General features: G+C 38.4%; 1 protein-coding gene across 1 annotated transcript in view; it reads left to right on the forward strand.

Moving 5' to 3' along the window:
* Positions 1 to 18,049, forward strand: part of LOC145414371 (muscle calcium channel subunit alpha-1-like) — a 1,622,725-nt gene that overhangs the window by 1,318,539 nt on the left and 286,137 nt on the right. Inside the window, exon 33 of the mRNA XM_080283905.1 lies at positions 9,994 to 10,182. Within this exon, the coding sequence (XP_080140031.1) occupies positions 9,994 to 10,182 (189 nt within the window). The remainder of the gene's footprint in view (positions 1 to 9,993; positions 10,183 to 18,049) is intronic.

The raw sequence follows: 18,049 nt of genomic DNA on the forward strand, positions 1-18,049 counted from the left end.
ACTCAGCTCACTTACTCTTATTGAATGTCCAGTGGACCTCCTCCTTCTTGCTGTACCTTTGATGTTCCCCTTATGGTTTCACATATCCTTTTAGATCCCCCAGGTTATGTTACTGATCACGCCACTGCGTTTCCTTTTCTAGCACAGCTTTGTCCTTGTCCCTGGCTGAGGTATATTCTTGGAGTCAACAAACAGTTGTTGTGCCCTCCCTGCTCCATACTACACCTTCAGATCATAACATAGTGCTATATGATCTTTGCTAACTGGCACTTGGGTTTCATTCACTCACTAACTCCATATGAACATACCATCTAAGAACACATCCTTCAACTCTGATACCCACAGACTTCTGTACTCCTTATCTTCCTCTGTTGTAAAATTTCTAGAAAGATTAGATAGAAGATGCATTAAGAGTTTGTGATGGCATAAGTTACCACATTAAGAAAGTCCAGTCAGTTTCTTCTATACAAGCTTATGAGGGAAGCCTTTTCTTTGGTATATTATAATTATAGATGGGAGGGAGGTGGGACAGTCCTGGCCTGTGGTGCTGAAAAGGGTGCATACAGTTGGTGTGACACATATTTACCCAAAGGACAGGAATTAGACTGAGGGGCCAAGAAATTCTGTCATTTACAACTCTAGTCAATTACTGGGGGGAAATACCCAGAGTTGTTTAGATTCTAGGTAGCAAAAGGGTTGAGTCATGTTTCCTTCTCTCATGCTGCTGGATATGGCCATGAGGAAAAGAGCCTTCTAGATTACTGACCCAAAAGAGCTTAACAGAGGGAACTTGTGCCCTCTAGAATAGCATAACCTTAGCTGGAAGTTGGAGAATGTGCTGTATATGCATCATAAGAACCCCCTACTTTGGAGGCCTGTGATTTCGAACAAAATGGTGACAAGCAATGTGTAATAACACCTTTCAGTTTTGGTAGCCAGTGGGAAGGTGGTCCATGCTTAGATATAAAGTAGATTAGTTCTGTATCATGTGGCTGTATCTCCTCAGGTCCTGTTGTTACTTCATAGGGAGGATTATCATACTGTATTTACAGTTACATGAGGTGTAGGCCCACCCCTACATGTTCCGGCTCCTGAATTCTTTCATACCACTAAGTTAAATGAAACTACTTTCTCACAGGTAGCCATTCCACTTTTAAAATTCTTATTATTCCTTTGACCAGTATGACAAGCCATAATATCTATACTTAAGCAATGTTTTCTGCTTTTGTAGGGGAAGATTCTGTAGTTTCAGGAATTACCATATGTACCTAAACAACCCTGTGCTTTTGATGGGAGGACTTGCTTGTGTCTTGTGATTATTATGCAGAGTTTGTGAGCCTTCATGTCATTGTGTGCGAGATATATGATACTGAGCTTCTACATTGCTTTACTTATGTGTTTAATTGAAGTATGAAAATACAAAGATTTTTAATTGATATGAAATAGGAGAGGTAATCAGTAATATCTTTATGCTTTTAGTCTGAATGTAACCATTTAGGTATTTGCTATATTGTCAGGGAAATGCTGACTCTTGGCCTCCAGTAGCATGTCTTCAAAATATTGTATCTTTTCAGAACTGTGATTATTATCTTCATCCTACCCTTTGTATTAGCTAATTAAGTAACCATCAAGACAGGATGAAATGCTTGCCAGGGTTCCCCCTACTGTTGTTACTTCATTCATTTCAGCTGTGTTAGAATTTTTCATCCCACTTTCTTTTTCATGCTTCAACCTCATCTTTGGTCCCAACTACAAATGCAACAGCAAGAGAACCCACCGGATTGGGTTTGTGCTATCATTCAAACTTGCTTTTTTGATGTATCGTCTTGTTAATGTAGTGTATTGTCATCTGTATTGTCCTGTAGTTCTAGGTGAGAACTTTCCTTCCCTTGATAAGCCTTTAATTATCCATAACCCCTAAAAGACGGGTGTCTGCATATGCTGTCTGAGGGTACTAGGGCCAACAAGACAGGTGTCTGGATGTGTGGTCATGCCCCCTGCACCCCCCACCCATACTCCCCCTACCCCCCCACCCATACCCCCCACACATGCCCCCACCCATATCCCATCCCCCTACCACTACACCTACACACCACCCCCACCTTCCCACTGCCCCTCACCATCCCCAATCTCCGCACCCTAACACCCCCATGATCCCATTGACCCTTACCCCTCACCTCACCACTGACCCTCACCCCTCACCTCCTCACACCACCCTCTCACCCCCACCCCAACACCCCCATGATCCCCAGACCCCCACCCCTCACCTCCCCATCCCACCCCACCCCCTCACCCCCCACCCCAACACCCCCATGATCCCCATTGGCCCCCTACCCCTCACCTCCCCACCCCATCCCCTCACCCCCCACCTTGCACTCCCATACCCCCCACCCCCATAACCCCCACCATCCCCCACTCCCATGCCCCCCACAACCCCCACCCCCTTCCTCCCACCACTTCACCCCCACATCCCCCCAAACCCCCTTTACTCACAGCCCCCTACCCACACCCCCTACCACCCCCACAAACCCCCCACCATATCGCACCCACCGATTATGCCCGTCCTGAGCGTATGTCAGAACATTCCGATGTCCGTCTTTGAGGGGTTAAAGGATACCTTATGACATCTGCTCTTGTTTTCTTCTAGAGATATTATATGTAGTGTTGTCTCTGTCTGCTGTTCCATTTTTCATCTGCTTATCTATTTTTTTTTTTTCCATACCTTATCCACTTTGTTACACATTGCTCCTTTCCATCCCTTATCTGCTTATCTGTATTTTTTTTTTTAATCTAGTTCTTTTAGCACTTAGTTTCATTGCATCCTACTTTTCCTTATTATTATTATTTATTTTTAATACAAACTCTACTTTCTGTCACATCTTATTCCTCCCCATCCTTCATCTGCATTTATTCATTTAGCTATTATTATTATCATTATTATTTTATACTTCGGCTACTTTCTGCCATACATGTTCCTCTCCACCCATCATCTGCTTCGCCATATATATATATATATATATATATATATATATATATATATATATATATATATATATATGTACTGTATATCTGTCTATACGGTATCTATCTATCTATTTAGATATTTATATTTATCTATCTATCTATCTATATAGATATTTATATCTATCTATCTATCTATATATATATATATATATGTACTGTATATCTGTCTATACGGTATCTATCTATCTATTGAGATATTTATATTTATCTATCTATCTATCTATATAGATATTTATAGCTATCTATCTATCTGTCTATCTATCTATCTATATATATATATGTCAATTTATTTATTTACTTTATTTTATATTTATATTTATATCATTTTATTTTTACATCTCCCCACCTGTCCTTCATCTGATTTTTTTTTCCCCTTCATGTCATGTCTTCCTGTTTCTTTCCTTCCTTTCTTTTGCTACAATCTGTTTGTTAACTGAACACTGTCTTTCTTCTTACCTCTGCCTTCTGTCCTGGCTTCATTTTTGGGTTCTTCATTATTCTAAATCTCCTTTTATTTACAGTCATAATTATTACTACTGTAGTCTCATCTTCCAAAAAACCATTAGTTTGTATTCCTCCATTATAATTTCTTCTCTTCCTTCCTTCTACTTCATTTAACTCTTGCCTTCTGTTTTCTCATTTTTATTCCTGCCCATCATTGCTCTTTCTTTCGTCATTTCTACCACTTTGTGTGCTATCTCTTCCCTGAATTCTCCCTCATTATTATTGTCATCCAGTGTTGTCTCCATTCCCTTTTGACCTAATCTGCATTCATTTCCATCCTTTAATTATCTCTTTTCATTCCTTGCTTCCATGTACTCATTGCACTTCTCATCTTGTTTATGCCTTTACCTCAGCCAGTGATGTGAAAATGTTGTATGCCATGCTGATTTGTGAATGCCATGACAAGATCTCATTTTGTCATCCAGGAAGAAATATTACCATGCATTCAGTACAGAAATTGTTAAGTATAATGCTGTAAAGATGTCTTGCAGATTTGAATTTTATGAAAATATTTTATTGCATCATGATATATCCAAAAGCAAGCTGCATGATATGGAAATGCTAATTGGTTATTAATATGGTTACCATGCTTCTTGCTTGTTCAGTATTAGGCCATGTAATGCTAGCTCATTAGGAAGCTCCTTAGATAGTGTAATGCTATGCTCATTTAGCTGTTGCCAAATTTGGTAGACACTGTAGTATTTTTTTCCCTTTTGTACCGTGCAATGTAGATATAGCATGGAAATTAGAAATAGTCATAAATTTTAATATGAATACCTGTCGTATCTTATTCTTCAGGTGAACTGCAAATTATTTTGGTGTCATTGTGACACTGTCTCTATGCCTGATACTTGAATGTGAAACAGATAATTATCATGACACTTACTTCCTGAAATAATAATTTTTAAACATGAAAAGTAAAGGAAAGGGTGGCTGAAGTTGTGACAGTTTACCCTCATTGTGATGTATTACCTCCTGTAATCAGCAGAATGCATTTTGTTCATCATAAAGTTTTTCACCCTATGATAATTGTCATGTACAGTATTGTAGTTTTGATCATTAAGAATTTGTACCTGAACATCCGTGTTGAAGTCAGATCCTTTCCTTTACGTACATAGCTTCTCCAAAGCAGTGAACATGAAATAAGCCATATGACTCTATCCACTTCTGTCACTGACAGTGTATACACTGACATTAAGGTAACCTATGCCTACCATGTGATATGCTCACCATACAATACATTTGTGGAAATAATAAATCAGATCCCTAGACTTCACAGAATTCTTATATAAATAAATAAATAAATAAATATCTATCTATCTATCAATCTATCTATCTATCTGTCTATCTATCTGTGTATGTATACAGTATATATATTTTTTTTTAATACTAATGACTCAGTTTTCACATGGTGATACTGTTTGCAAATGGTGTTTCAGAGTTCCAATTACCACAAGCTATAATTTATCGTGATTATAAAGGTAAGGAGAACAATGTCCTTGTTTAGTGCATTGTTTATACATTTCATTGTCTCATTACTAATAGATATTACTAATGTTGTATGAAGAAGAAAATGTCAATGGAACTTGTTTTTTATTTTCTTGTGGTATTGAATGTGAAAGTAGGAAGTGAAACTATGTGGTGTTGGCAAGCCTGGCATTTTGGTCACCTGAAATATAGGTGTGAAGTAGAGATTATTCAGTTCAGTAATATTTCAGCACAATATTGTATTAGAAAATACTGCTTACATAAAGAGTAATTGAGAATTAGGCTTCTAAGGTGATTTTACAAAACAGTACCTGGTTATGTAAAGCTATTGCCGTCTGGCTTTGAAATACCACTTACTTGAAAAGAAATACTGTGCAAGTTAATAACATTATTGTGTGTGGGAGCATTGTTATAACAGAAAATTTATTAGCTGATGTATTGTGCTCTAATGATATTGGTTTCCTGAAGTGAAGGAGGATTCTGATGAGTCTAAATGGCTGACTGATTCTGGAGAAGTAACTTAATCTTGTAGTCTATTTAGGTTTCTGGTGAAAAGTACCCATAAAGCTTGTGCTAAACCTTTAAGATAGTTTGTTGATAAGTAGATGATGTAAATATTATGCTGTATTTTATCAAGATCATTTGTTGTTTGAGTTTCTTTTAGTTAATGTGCTGTACACTTAACCTACACTTCATTAACCTTTATGGAGAAGGATTTGTAAAGGAAAGTTGTTTCCAATAATAAGTTATTATTTTATCACCACTAAAGGAACTCAATTTAGGATGAACTCTATGATAACGTGTTTTTATAACTTGATGCATTAGCCATGAGCTCTTTTGCTGCTTAACTGATGCTCAGATAATTTGTGATAACATTTCAGTTGAAACTGTTGTTTGTTTCTCTTCAGTCTTATTATCAAGCAGATACTTAACCATACCTCTTTCTTCATTTTGAGTTAAGTGCATTTCTAGTTCATTGGCAGTATTTTTAAAAATAAAATTACCGCATGAACTTACAGTACAGTAATTATACAGTACAGTCTTAGAAAGAGGAAGGCTAAAGCCATTTTAACCGCTTCAATACAACAGTGTCTTTTTTTGGTGAAGAGCTTTCTGACCCGAGGAGTTAGTTTTAGCCTTTATAAATTTGAGATTTTTCCGCAGTTGAATATAATTGCCAGAAATTCATGAGAATAAATTGAGAAAGATATCACTGTAAGGGATTGTATATTGCCTGTACATATAATGACAACTTAAAGAATTTGGTGAGTAAAGAGATACAGTACTTGATTAAATTATACACTTAGGAGAGCAGTGGCACTTTTTTTTTTTTTTTTTTTTTTTTTTTTTTTTTTTTAGGATGATTACTAATGAAGAATTTAGAAGTTAATGACACCCTCCTGAAGGTATGTTCTCATGGATTTTTTTTTGCCAAGAATTAAGTTCCCTATTATACAGATTTATGAGAGAGAGAACTTTTTTTTTTTTTTTTCTCCATCTAGCACTCAGTGTTATGACAATGTGCATATTATTATTGCAATTTTTTTTTTTTTATGTACTGTATATTAGTCATCATTTTATTTTACTAATTTATTCATTATTTTACTTTAATTTGTCCATGACCAGCAAAAAAAAAGAAAAAAAAAACGGATGCTGTATAACTTTGTCAGTGTTTTATTTATGTATGTTTTTATTTTGTTTGTTTATTTTTTTTATACAAGGGGGGACCCCCAAATTCTCGGAATGGTTAACAAGAAACTTTATTACAAAACTTGCAGCAGATCCATTTTAGTTCTCTCCAAAGTACCCCCCCTTGAGATGCTATACACATGTCCCAGTGCTTTTCCCATTCCTGGAAACACATCCTGTAGTAGTCTCTTTTCACCTTGTCCAGAGACTCCAGCATTTTTTCATGGATTTCTTCTAAGTTGTCACATCTGCCTTTCAGCTCTAACTTAATCTTGGCAAACAAGAAATAGTCACAGGGAGCAAGAGCTGATGAGTAAGGGGAGTGCAGAGGAACAGTGGTGTTGATAACACGTGGCAGAGTGATTCTCCAGATTTTTTTTTTTTTTTTTTTTTTTTTTTTTTTTTTTATAAATATGTGTGACTCTGGGCGTAAACTTCAGAGCCTGTTCCCAAGGCCTAGTAGTCCTTTTGCATACTGCACACCACCACATGTCACCATTTTGGTTCTAACACCCACTGTCCATATTGAATATATGCTACATATATACAGGACCGGTGTATTGGTATTAGTGGGGGTATTTTTACCACGTGTCGGCGAGTCCTCTGGTAGATCAGTAACTTCTGCTTTTATGAAATTCAGATACTTAACTGTTCTCTGTCCCAAAGGGGATTTGAACCTGGGTCCATTAGGACTGCAAGCCACTTCTTTACCAATTCAGCCAGCAAGTGGTGCCTGCCGGTGCAATGGGGAACTATTGTGTATCTTTTTCCTGTGTTGTTGATCTATACAGTAAAACCTCGATATAACGGACTTCAATAGACCGGAATTCGCTTTAATCGGACTCGAGGAGCTACCTGACTAAATTCCTATATATCGGAAAAAGTCCAATAAAGCCAGAAGCAGTCCGGACTGCCTAACCACTTCAGCTATGTTCACCACAATAAAATAAATAAAAGACATGTTTTATCAGTGTACAGTACAGTATTATTATATATATTATACCACTGGGTTAATGTAGTGAAGGTATAATACAGTACAGTACCACAATGGTAGTCAAAACAGTTGAAAAACCATTCATTCTATCAGGAATAATGGCTGATATATCAGAAAAAGTCCGGGTTAGCAGGAGGAAGTACGGATGTCGCTTTTATCGGAATTTCACATTTTTTGGAATGGTTTGGGCCCCAATTAGTCTGTTATAGTGAGGTCATACTGTACCAGGAGTTCTGGGGTCCCCCCACATTTATTTATTTTACGACACTTGATTTTATTCCCTGATGAAAGACCTCTTTCAGTGACGGGGTTTGAAGCATTCCATGAACTGCCTCAGTGCTATTTTTTTTTTTTTTTGGCTGTTGCCAGATAATTTTAATTTAGGAGTGACCTCTCACAGTCAAGAGGATAATAATGAAAGATATTATGTTATTATTGTGTTTGATATGCCCCACATTATATAAAAATATTTTGCTTAATCTAATAATCTCTTTACTGTAGTATTAGCTTCAGTATCAGAGCCTACTCATTTCTATCCCACCCCTTATCATACTTCCTTTTCCATACCACTCATGTCAGTTGATGCCAGTTTCCTTTTTCTGACATCCTTGCTCCCGATTCTTGTATTAATTTCCCTGTTTTGTGAAATATTGACAAGCAGTACTGTAAATGGTAACAACCAAACCCATATTAACCCCTTTGGGGCATCAGTACTAACCAAATTCAGCTCCTCCCCTCATCTAAACCATGCAGTCCTCAGGATGATGTTCCATATTATTTAGTTTGATAGTACTGCAGAAAAAATGAATGCTTCATCATCACCTAATTAATCATACCTTTTATTATATATATATATCTATATATATATATATATATATATATATATATATATATATATATATGTATATAATCATGTGACATCAGAAATGGACTCCCATGGGAGATGTTGTATGCTGATGATTTGCTGTTGATTGCAGAGAGTGAAATGGAGGTGGAGGCAAGATTTAGGAAGTAGAGAGATGGTATAGGACACAAGGGCTTAAGAGTAAAGGCAGATAAAAAAAAGGGATGGTATCTAGGGCTGGTGGCATCACTGTCAAAGAAGAGGGTGAGTGGCAATGTGTGATTTTCCACAAGGGTATGGGAAGTAATTCCATCTTCTGCAGTGTCTGTGATACAGTATGTAGGTGCATAAAAGATGTAGTGCTATCAGAGGTAGACTGCAAGCTAATGCTGATTTCATGTGTGTGGTGTGTCAGGGAGAGCAGGTGGAGACTGTCAGGCATGAAAGGATTGAACATGCTGGCGAGTCTCTTGAGTGCGTGTAAGAGTTTTGTTATTTGGGAGACATGTTATGTGGTGGAGGTGGGGCTGGAGCTGGGTCTGTGGCTAGAGTGAGGAGTGGTTGGAAGAAGTTCAGGGAGCTATTGCCTACCCTGACAGTGAGAGGGTTTTTCCTCCGTGCTAAGAGATCTTTGTATGCAGCATGTATTAGGAGTGTAATGCTGTATGGTAGTGAGACCTGGGCAGTAAAGGAAGAGGATATTTGCAGGCTTAAATGTATAGAAATGACAATTATTAGGTGGATGTGCAGTGCATCCCTGAGTGAGAGGCTGGCAGGGACTAGGTTTACAATTGAAGAGTTCAAGGATAGAATGGGACTGACTGGAGTGTATTGGTGTTTTGGTGAGGAGAGAGATGGATTGGGCATGTGGAGAGGATAGGGGAAGATAATTGGGTGCAGAAAGTGGAAAGTGTTAACGTTGGGGGTAGGTTTAACGTTGGGGGTAGGGTTAACGTTGGAGGTAGGGTTGTAAGAGGTAGACCGAAAAAGACCTGGGACGAGGTCATTGAGTGTGACCTTAGGGATAAGAGACTGAATAAGGAAACTGCCAGAGATTGAGCAGCATGGAGAGCTGCCATTAGGTGACCAAGGCCAACGCATGCAAGCATGTTGGAGCCTTCAAAAATGAACGAATGAATGATATATATATATATATATATATATAAAATCATGTGACTTCAGAAATGGACTCCCATGGGAGATGTTTTATGCTGATAATTTGCTGTTGATTGCAGAGAGTGAAATGGAGGTGGAGGCATGATTTAGGAAGGAGATATATATATATATATATATATATATATATATATATATATATATATATATGTATATATATTTCATGTTGCATATCATGATTGTCTGCAATTCTCATTTGATATCCATCTTAGTTAGGCCATTAACCTTACCTGCCACTAACCATTTTTCCCCTTTTCCTTCTTTCTTCTTCATACAGCCGGGATCCAACCTTATTTCCATCAACTTCTTTCGGTTGTTTCGTGTGATGCGTTTGGTGAAGCTGCTGTCCAAAGGTGAAGGCATCCGCACATTGCTGTGGACCTTCATTAAGAGCTTCCAGGCCCTCCCCTATGTTGCCCTTCTTATTCTCCTCCTCTTCTTCATCTATGGCGTCGTTGGTATGCAGGTCAGTAGTAACAGTGCAAAAAGTATGATACCCTCTGTCAGTGTGATGGAATATTTTTTATTTCATTGTTGCTATTTAAGGATTGATTCAGGTTAGACCATTCTGAAGCCTTAGAGAGACAGTCAGACAGAAGATGGGATAAATAAAACCTTCATTGTGATGTAATCGTGAGTCTGAGTGGAGTAAGTAGAGCAGAATAGAGTTTCATTGTCAAAAGTGTAAGATCATAGGCTTAATCCTTACAGTGTGGCATGTCTCCCAGACAGTACAGTATGTCTGTGGTGTAGGAAATTTGAGTGAACTTACCTGGAACAGTTTAACAAACTGAAATTTAATGAAGAATGTGTGAAAATCAGGATTATGTGGTTGTATTTGAACAGTTGTCATCATTGTTGTTGAGTAACCCCGATATGTCTGGTCAAGCAAACCTGTAAACTGCAGGCTGGCAACCACCCCTGCAAGGCCATCCCATGTAGTGAACAGATGTTTCTTTGTGGTAGACAGTGCCTGCGACAGTGGGTTGCCGGGAAGAGTGTGGAGGCTTGGTTCCCAGATGGACGCCATGTTTGAGTCTTTGCCTGTTTAACAGGGTCACCATAATAGGATTCACATCACTCTGTTATTTGGTTATATGGTTGCCACCCAGGATTGTAAAATGGTCTCCTGGATCAAAGAAAACCATTAGGTATGTAACTCACTGTACTGTAGAGGCACCTGAAGTGGAAAGAAGAGTAATAAAAACTGACAAGGAGGATGGGAGAAGTAGTGAGAGGTGGCTGTAAAGTACACTGAGTTATATGCCTAATGTTTTTTTTTTGATCCAGGAGACCATTTTACAATCCTGGATGGCAACCATATAACCAAATAACAGAGTGATGTGAATCCTACTATGGTGACCCTGTTAAACAAGTGAAGATGCAAATGTGGTGTCCACGTGGGAACCAGGCCTCCACACTCTTCCCAGCGCCTCACTGTGGCAGGGCACTGTCTCCCACAAAGAAACATCTGTTCACTACATGGGATAGCCTTGCAGGGATGGTTGCCTGCCTGTCATTGCCTAAGAATGGGATGATTCTGACTGGTGTAGATGAGAATACATTGTAGGTGACAGGAGACCAAAGACTTTGATGTACCGGTATTAGCTTGGAGAGATAAGTGCATTACCTGGAGAAGATTCAGTAGTCACATGAAAAACTTCAAATGTACAAATTGAGTTTGGGAAGATGATCCCATACAGTAAAGACTAAGAGCTGCTGGAATGTACATGAGGGTTTGGTTAGTAGCTGTTCTTTGTACATGTAGTCTCAGGAAGGAGTGGAGGATTGCGGACCAGATTTTCTCTAAGGTGTTTAATGAAAAGTACACTCTGTATGTGTGTGTGTGTGTGTGTGTGTGTGTGTGTGTGTGTGTGTGTATTTACCTGATTGTATTTACGTAATTGTGATATACTGTACAGGAAATGAGCTCTGCTCGTAGGGTCCTGTCTCTTTTTTCTCGATAAGTCAAATTCTGCTTTAAACTCGTTTAACCCACCGCATGCCAGTGCCGTTTTAAAACGGTCTGACGTAATTCTGTGGCCAGTGCCAGTGCCGTTTTAAAATGGTTTAAAATAAAAAACTTCACTGTGACTGCATTTTTCAAGATTCGCGGGTAAAAATTGGCAGGCATGTAAGGTAACCGTTCCTCTACCATCCCTTAGGCTTTCAAGGCCATACATTCACTCACTACCCCCCTCACGCTCGCTCTGCCTCACTGTCTGTGTGCCTCACCCAGTGCTGTACATAATGAAGGCATTTTGTAAATATTTTCATGTAAGTGTAAGTTGCAAATACTTTCTTGTAAGTGTAAGGACTATATAATGAAGTCAAGTTGTAAATACCTTCTTGTAAATGCCAGGACTGTACGTAGTGAAGTCAGGTTGTACCTGTCTTCAAGTAAGTGTAAGCTAATGCATTCACACTGAGAAAGACACACAAATTGTGATAGATGCTGAAGTAATAAGTAATCAGAAAAGTGTACTAAACATTGCTATGCCTTCCCAGCATAAATATCTGAGTATACCTTACATAGAAAACGGCTTTCTCTCACATACGTGGTGAGCGTGAGAGAGCGGGTATACCTGTACACGAGTATGCAGGACTTAATGAAACTCATTTCTGAGCCTTGGTGAGCATTTTAATGGCAAAATTTGTTGTTTCAATATCAATATCTATCATTTTAGCCAAAAAAAAAAAAAAAAGGTCGAAAAATGGCCGGCACTGGGGTGACCCATAGGGCTAGAAACAGCCAGCACGCGACGAGTTAAGTTTTTAGACTGGATGGTCTCTTTGTCCAGGCTATTCCATAGGTCCATGCTTCCAGAAGGTAAACTATATTTCTTGATATCCTTCAAACAGCTTGGCTTCTTCAATTTCATTCCATGTCCTCTTGTTACTCTCTTATCCCATACAAACAGATCTTCTATGTGTGTGTGTGTGTGTGTGTGTGTGTGTGTGTTCATTCTTACCTTACCTAATTGTATCTTTACAGGAATGAGTCAAGCTCGTGCTGTCCCTTATTTTGAACCATGTTTATCATACATGTCTTTAAATTTATGAATTGTTTTGGTACAATATGTTTCATTTGGTAATGCATTCCACTGATCAACTGCTGTACTTGGGAAACTGATTTTCCATACATCTTTATCACCTCACCTTTTGCACAGTTTTCTACAGTGTCTTCTTAATGTTGCTTCCCCATAAGATATATACTCATTTACGTCTGTTTTCTCTTTTCCTGTGATGCATTTATATAACATAATCATGTCTCCTCTTTTCCTTCTCTCCTGTAATGTTGGTAGGTTTATTTTTTGAGTCTTTCTTCATAGCTTTGGTCCCTTAAATGTGTGTGTGTGTGTGTGTGTGTATGTGTGTGTGTGTGTGTGTGTGTGTGTGTGTGTTTACCTATTTGTAGTATACAGGAATTGAGCTAAGCTCGTGTTGTCTTGTCTCCATATCTACATTTATCTAGTCTACTTTTAAACACATGAATGTTTTTTCCCTGCACCATCTCTTCATTTAAGTTGTTCCAAATACTTATGTTTCTGTTTGGGAAACTGAACCTTTTAAGATCATTAAGACATCTACTTTCCCTCAACTTGAAGTCATAACCTCTTGTTCTTCCATCATCCAGCACAAAAGATCCTCTCTATCCACCCATTCCAATTCTCTTTTATTTCTAAACATCGTGATCAAGTCACCTCTTCCCTTCCTCTCACGCAGTGTTGGTAACTTCAGTTTTTCTAATCTCTCCTTGTAGGTGAGCTCCTTTAAGCTTGGTATCATCCTCGTTGCCATCCATTGAACTCTGTCTAGTTTATCAATATGCTTCTTCAAATGAGGTGATTATATCACAGCCGCATACTCCAGTCTTGGTCTTATCATGGTCACTATCAACTCCCTCAGCATTTCCTCATCCATATAATTAAAAGCCACTCTCATGTTGGCCAGTAATCCATAAGTGCCTCCAATGATTTTGTTTATATGCTTTTCTGGTGACAAGTCATCCTGAATAATCACTCTCAAATCATTCTCATCTTTTCTTTTACTTATTATCTCATTGCCCATTTTGTATGTCCAGTGCAGTCTTTTTTCACTCATTCCCATTTCGAATACTTGACACTTCTTGGCATTAAAATCCATTTTCCAAGTCTGGTTCCAGCTGTGGAGTTTGTCCAGGTCCTCTTGCAGTTTGTTACATATATCTATATTTTTAATATTTTGTGTGATTTTAGCATTATCTGCAAACATACTCATGTAACTATTCAAACCCTCTGGTAGATCATTTACATATATCAGAAACATTATTGGGGCTAAGACAGAGCCCTGGGGTACTCCACTAGTCACGTTTCTTCATTGTGACATCTTGTCTCTTATGGCTGTTCTCATCTGCCTTCCTATCAAATAATCTCCCATCCACTTTAATAGTTACCCATGCACCCCTCCAAAGGTCTTCAACTTCCACATCAGTCTCCTGTTGGGCACCCTGTCAAATGTTTTCTTGAGATCAAGATAGACACAATCTGCCCTTCCCTCCCTCTCTTGTATGACATCTATTACCCTGCTGTAGAAACTTAATAAGTTAGTAATACATGATCTTTCTTCCCTAAAACCAAATTGTCTTGGTGTTATCACTTCATTTTCTTCTAAATACTTTATCCATCTTTTTCTAATAATTTTCTCACAAAGTTTACAAACAATACTGGTAAGTGATACAGGTCTGTAATTGAGTGGATCTTCCCTATCTCCTCCCTTGAAGATTGGCACAATACTTGCTCTTTTCCAATTTTAGGTAACTGTCCATTTTCCAGTGAGGTCTTGATGATGATATAAACAGGCCACACTAACTGGTCTGCACATTCCTTCAGGATCCATCCAGCCACACCATCTGGTCTCATTGCTTTCCTCACATCCAAATCCCTCATCAGCTGCAGCATCTCATTCACATCAACTGTAATTTCTGCCATTTCTGTCATCCTGGGTTGCGTTTCAGGTTCCCTAAATTCCTCTTCCAACACAAAAACTGACTGCAGCTTGTTGTTCATTATTTCACACAATTCTTTTTCTCTTTTGTAAGTTTCATCTCCATCCCTCAGTTGTATTATACTGTCCTTAACTTTCATTTTACCATTTACAAATGTATAAAATAGTTTCAGCTCTTTTTTTACATTTAGTGACAATATCTTTTTCGTATTTCCTTTCTTCTTCTCTCCGCACCCTTACATATTCATTTCTTACCTGTTTGTACTCCTCCCAAGCCTTTTCACTATACCTTTTTCTCACTTTATTCCATGCTCTTTTTCTTGCCTCATGTGCCATTCTGCATCTGTTGTTAAACCATTCTTTCCTCTTTTCCATGGCTGTGTGCATATGTGTGTGTTCTTACCTAATTGTTCTTACCTATTTTGTATCTTTACAGGAATGAGTCAAGCTCGTACTGTCTTGTGTATTAAATCATTTTTATCGTACATATCCTTGAAATTATGAATAGTTTTGGCACACACTACTTCATTCGGTAGTGCATTCCACAGATCAATTGCCTTATTTGGGAAACTGAATTTCCTTACATCTTTATCACCACCCTTTTTATGCATTTTTTTGCAATGTCCTCTTGCTGATGCTTCACCATATGATATATATTCATTTAAGTCTACTTTCTCTTTTCCTGAGATGCACTTATATAGCATAATCATGTCTCCCCTTCTCTTTCTTTCCTGCAGTGTTGGTAGAGTCAGTCTTTCCAATCTTTCTCGATAGCTTAGATCCCTTAAGCTTGGTACCCATCTTGTAGTGGCCCTTTGTACTTTTTCAATCTTATCTATGTGTTTTTTGAGATGAGGATTCCAGACTACTGGTGCATACTCCAGAGTTGGTCTGATGAATGATGTTATTATCTTCCTCAGCATCTCTTCATTTATATATGTGAATGCTATTCTCATATTAGCAAGCAATGTATACATGTTTCGTACCTTCTGACTGATGTGATCATCTGGAGATAGTCTGTTATTGATAGTTACTCCTAGGTCCTCCTTTTCTGATATGTGTAGGGTTGATCTTCATAACTTATAATCCCAGTCTGGTCTTTTCTCATTTTTACCAAATCTATTTACTGTACATGACACTTATCTACATTAAATTCCATATGCTATTTATTGCTCCATTCATGAAGGTCGTTCAATTCCTCTTGCAGCTCTTTGCAATAATAATTTTCCATAGAATTTTTGCATCATCCACAAACATATTTAGATAGCTTCCATTTCCAGTGTTACTGTCTATGTCATTTATATATACTAAAAACACAATTGGTGCCAGCACTGAGCCCTGTGGCACTGAGCCCTGTGTGTGTGTGTGTGTGTGTGTGTGTGTGTGTGTATGTTTGTATTTACCTATTTACCTATTTGTATTTACCTATTTGTAGTATACAGGAATTGAGCAATGCTCGTGTTGTCCTGTCTCCATATCCACATGTATCAAGTCTACCTTTACACACATGAATGTTTTTCTCATGCACCACCTCTTTGTCTAAGTCGTTCCAAATATTTAAGAATATACCTAATTGTGATGTACACGGAATGTACTATGCTCGTGGGTTTCCGTCGCTGTTTCTCAATAAGTCAAATTTAACTTTAAACTCGTTTAAGTTTTTAGACTGGACGATCTCTTTGTCCAAGCTATTCCATAAGTCTATACTTCTGTAAGGAAAGCTATATTCCTTGATATCCTTCAAGCAGCTTGACTTTTTCAATTTCATTCCATGTCCTCTTGTTGCTCTCTTATCCCATACAAACAGATCTTCTTTGTCAATTTTATCTACTCCCACCATGGTCCTGAACACCGCAATCATGTCTCCCCTCTTTCTCCTTTCCTCTAATGAAGGCAAATCCAGTTTTTCCAGCTTGTGTGTGTGTGTGTGTGTGTGTGTGTGTGTGTGTGTATGTGTGTGTGTGTGTGTGTATGTTTACCTAGTTGTGATATACAGGAAATGAGATACCCTTGTTGGATCCCGTCTCCATATCTCAGCAAGTCAGACTTTGCATTAAACTCATTTAAGTTTTTGGACTGGATGATCTCTTTGTCCAGGCCATTCCACAAGTCAATGCATCTATATGGAAAACTGTATTTCTTGATATCCTTCAAAATATTTGTCTTTTTCAATTTCTTTCCTTGTCCTCTTGTTGCTCCCCCATCCCATACGAACAGATCTTCTCTGTCAGTTTTGTCTATTCCCATCGTGGTCCTGAACACAGCAATCATGTCACTCATCTCTTTTCTTTCTTCTAAGGAAGCCAGACCTGGCTTTTCTAGTCTTTCCATGTTCGATAGATCTACCAGGCTGGGGATCATCTTGGTTGATGTTCTTTGTATTTTCCTGATCTTGTTTATATCTTTCTTATTTTGTGGGGATCACACCACTGCCGCATACTCCAACCTTGGGCAGATCATAGCCACTATCAGTTTTTTCTTTACCTCCTCATCCATGTATTGAAAAGCCACACTTCTTTTTGTCAAGAGCTGAAATGTCTCTATAACAATCTTGTTAGTCTTTCCAGTGACAAATTTTCTTGGACTAACACTCCCAGGTCCTTCTCTTCTCTCATCTTTGTGATTAGTTCCTATCCCATCAGATAATTCAGTGATGGCCTCTTGGTATATTCACCCATTTCCATTATTTTGCATTTTTTTTTGCATTTCCAATACCCGGCTCCAGTTGTAAATCCTGTCCAGATCTTCCTGCAGCATTTGACAGTCCTCTTCAACTCATACAGTACTCTGCTCATGAGCTTTGCATCGTCTGCAAACAGACTTGCATAATTGTTTATTCCATCTACCATATTGTTTATGCAAATCAGGAACATTACGGGTGCTAGCACTGAGCCCTGCAGTACTTCACTTGTTACTTCCCTCCACCGTGACATCCTGTCCTTTATTACTCTCCTCACCTGTCTGTCTGTCATGAAGTCTCTCATTCACTCAAAGAGATTCCCCAGAAGTCCTCCTATGTGCTTCAGTTTCCACATAGTTGCATATAGGGTACCTTGTCAAAGGCTTTCTCCAGATCAAAATACACACAGTCCATCCAACTATCTCTCTCCTGTAGCACATCAGTCGCACTTGAGTAGAAGCCCAACAAATTCGAGACACACGACCTCCCATTTCTGAATCCAAACTGATTTACTGCCAAAATGTCCATCTCCTCCAGATATATTAGCCTTCTGTCTTTCAGGATTCTCTTGCTCATTTTTGCAACCATGCTGGTCAGGGATGCTGGTCTGCAATTCAGGGGTTCTTCCTTGTTCCCTCCTTTGTAAATTGGTAGTACTGTACATCGG

This window comes from Coenobita brevimanus, chromosome 99, assembly GCF_032717465.1.
Source record: "Coenobita brevimanus isolate Jiangsu-jjx chromosome 99, ASM3271746v2, whole genome shotgun sequence".
NCBI classification, from domain to species: domain Eukaryota; kingdom Metazoa; phylum Arthropoda; class Malacostraca; order Decapoda; family Coenobitidae; genus Coenobita; species Coenobita brevimanus.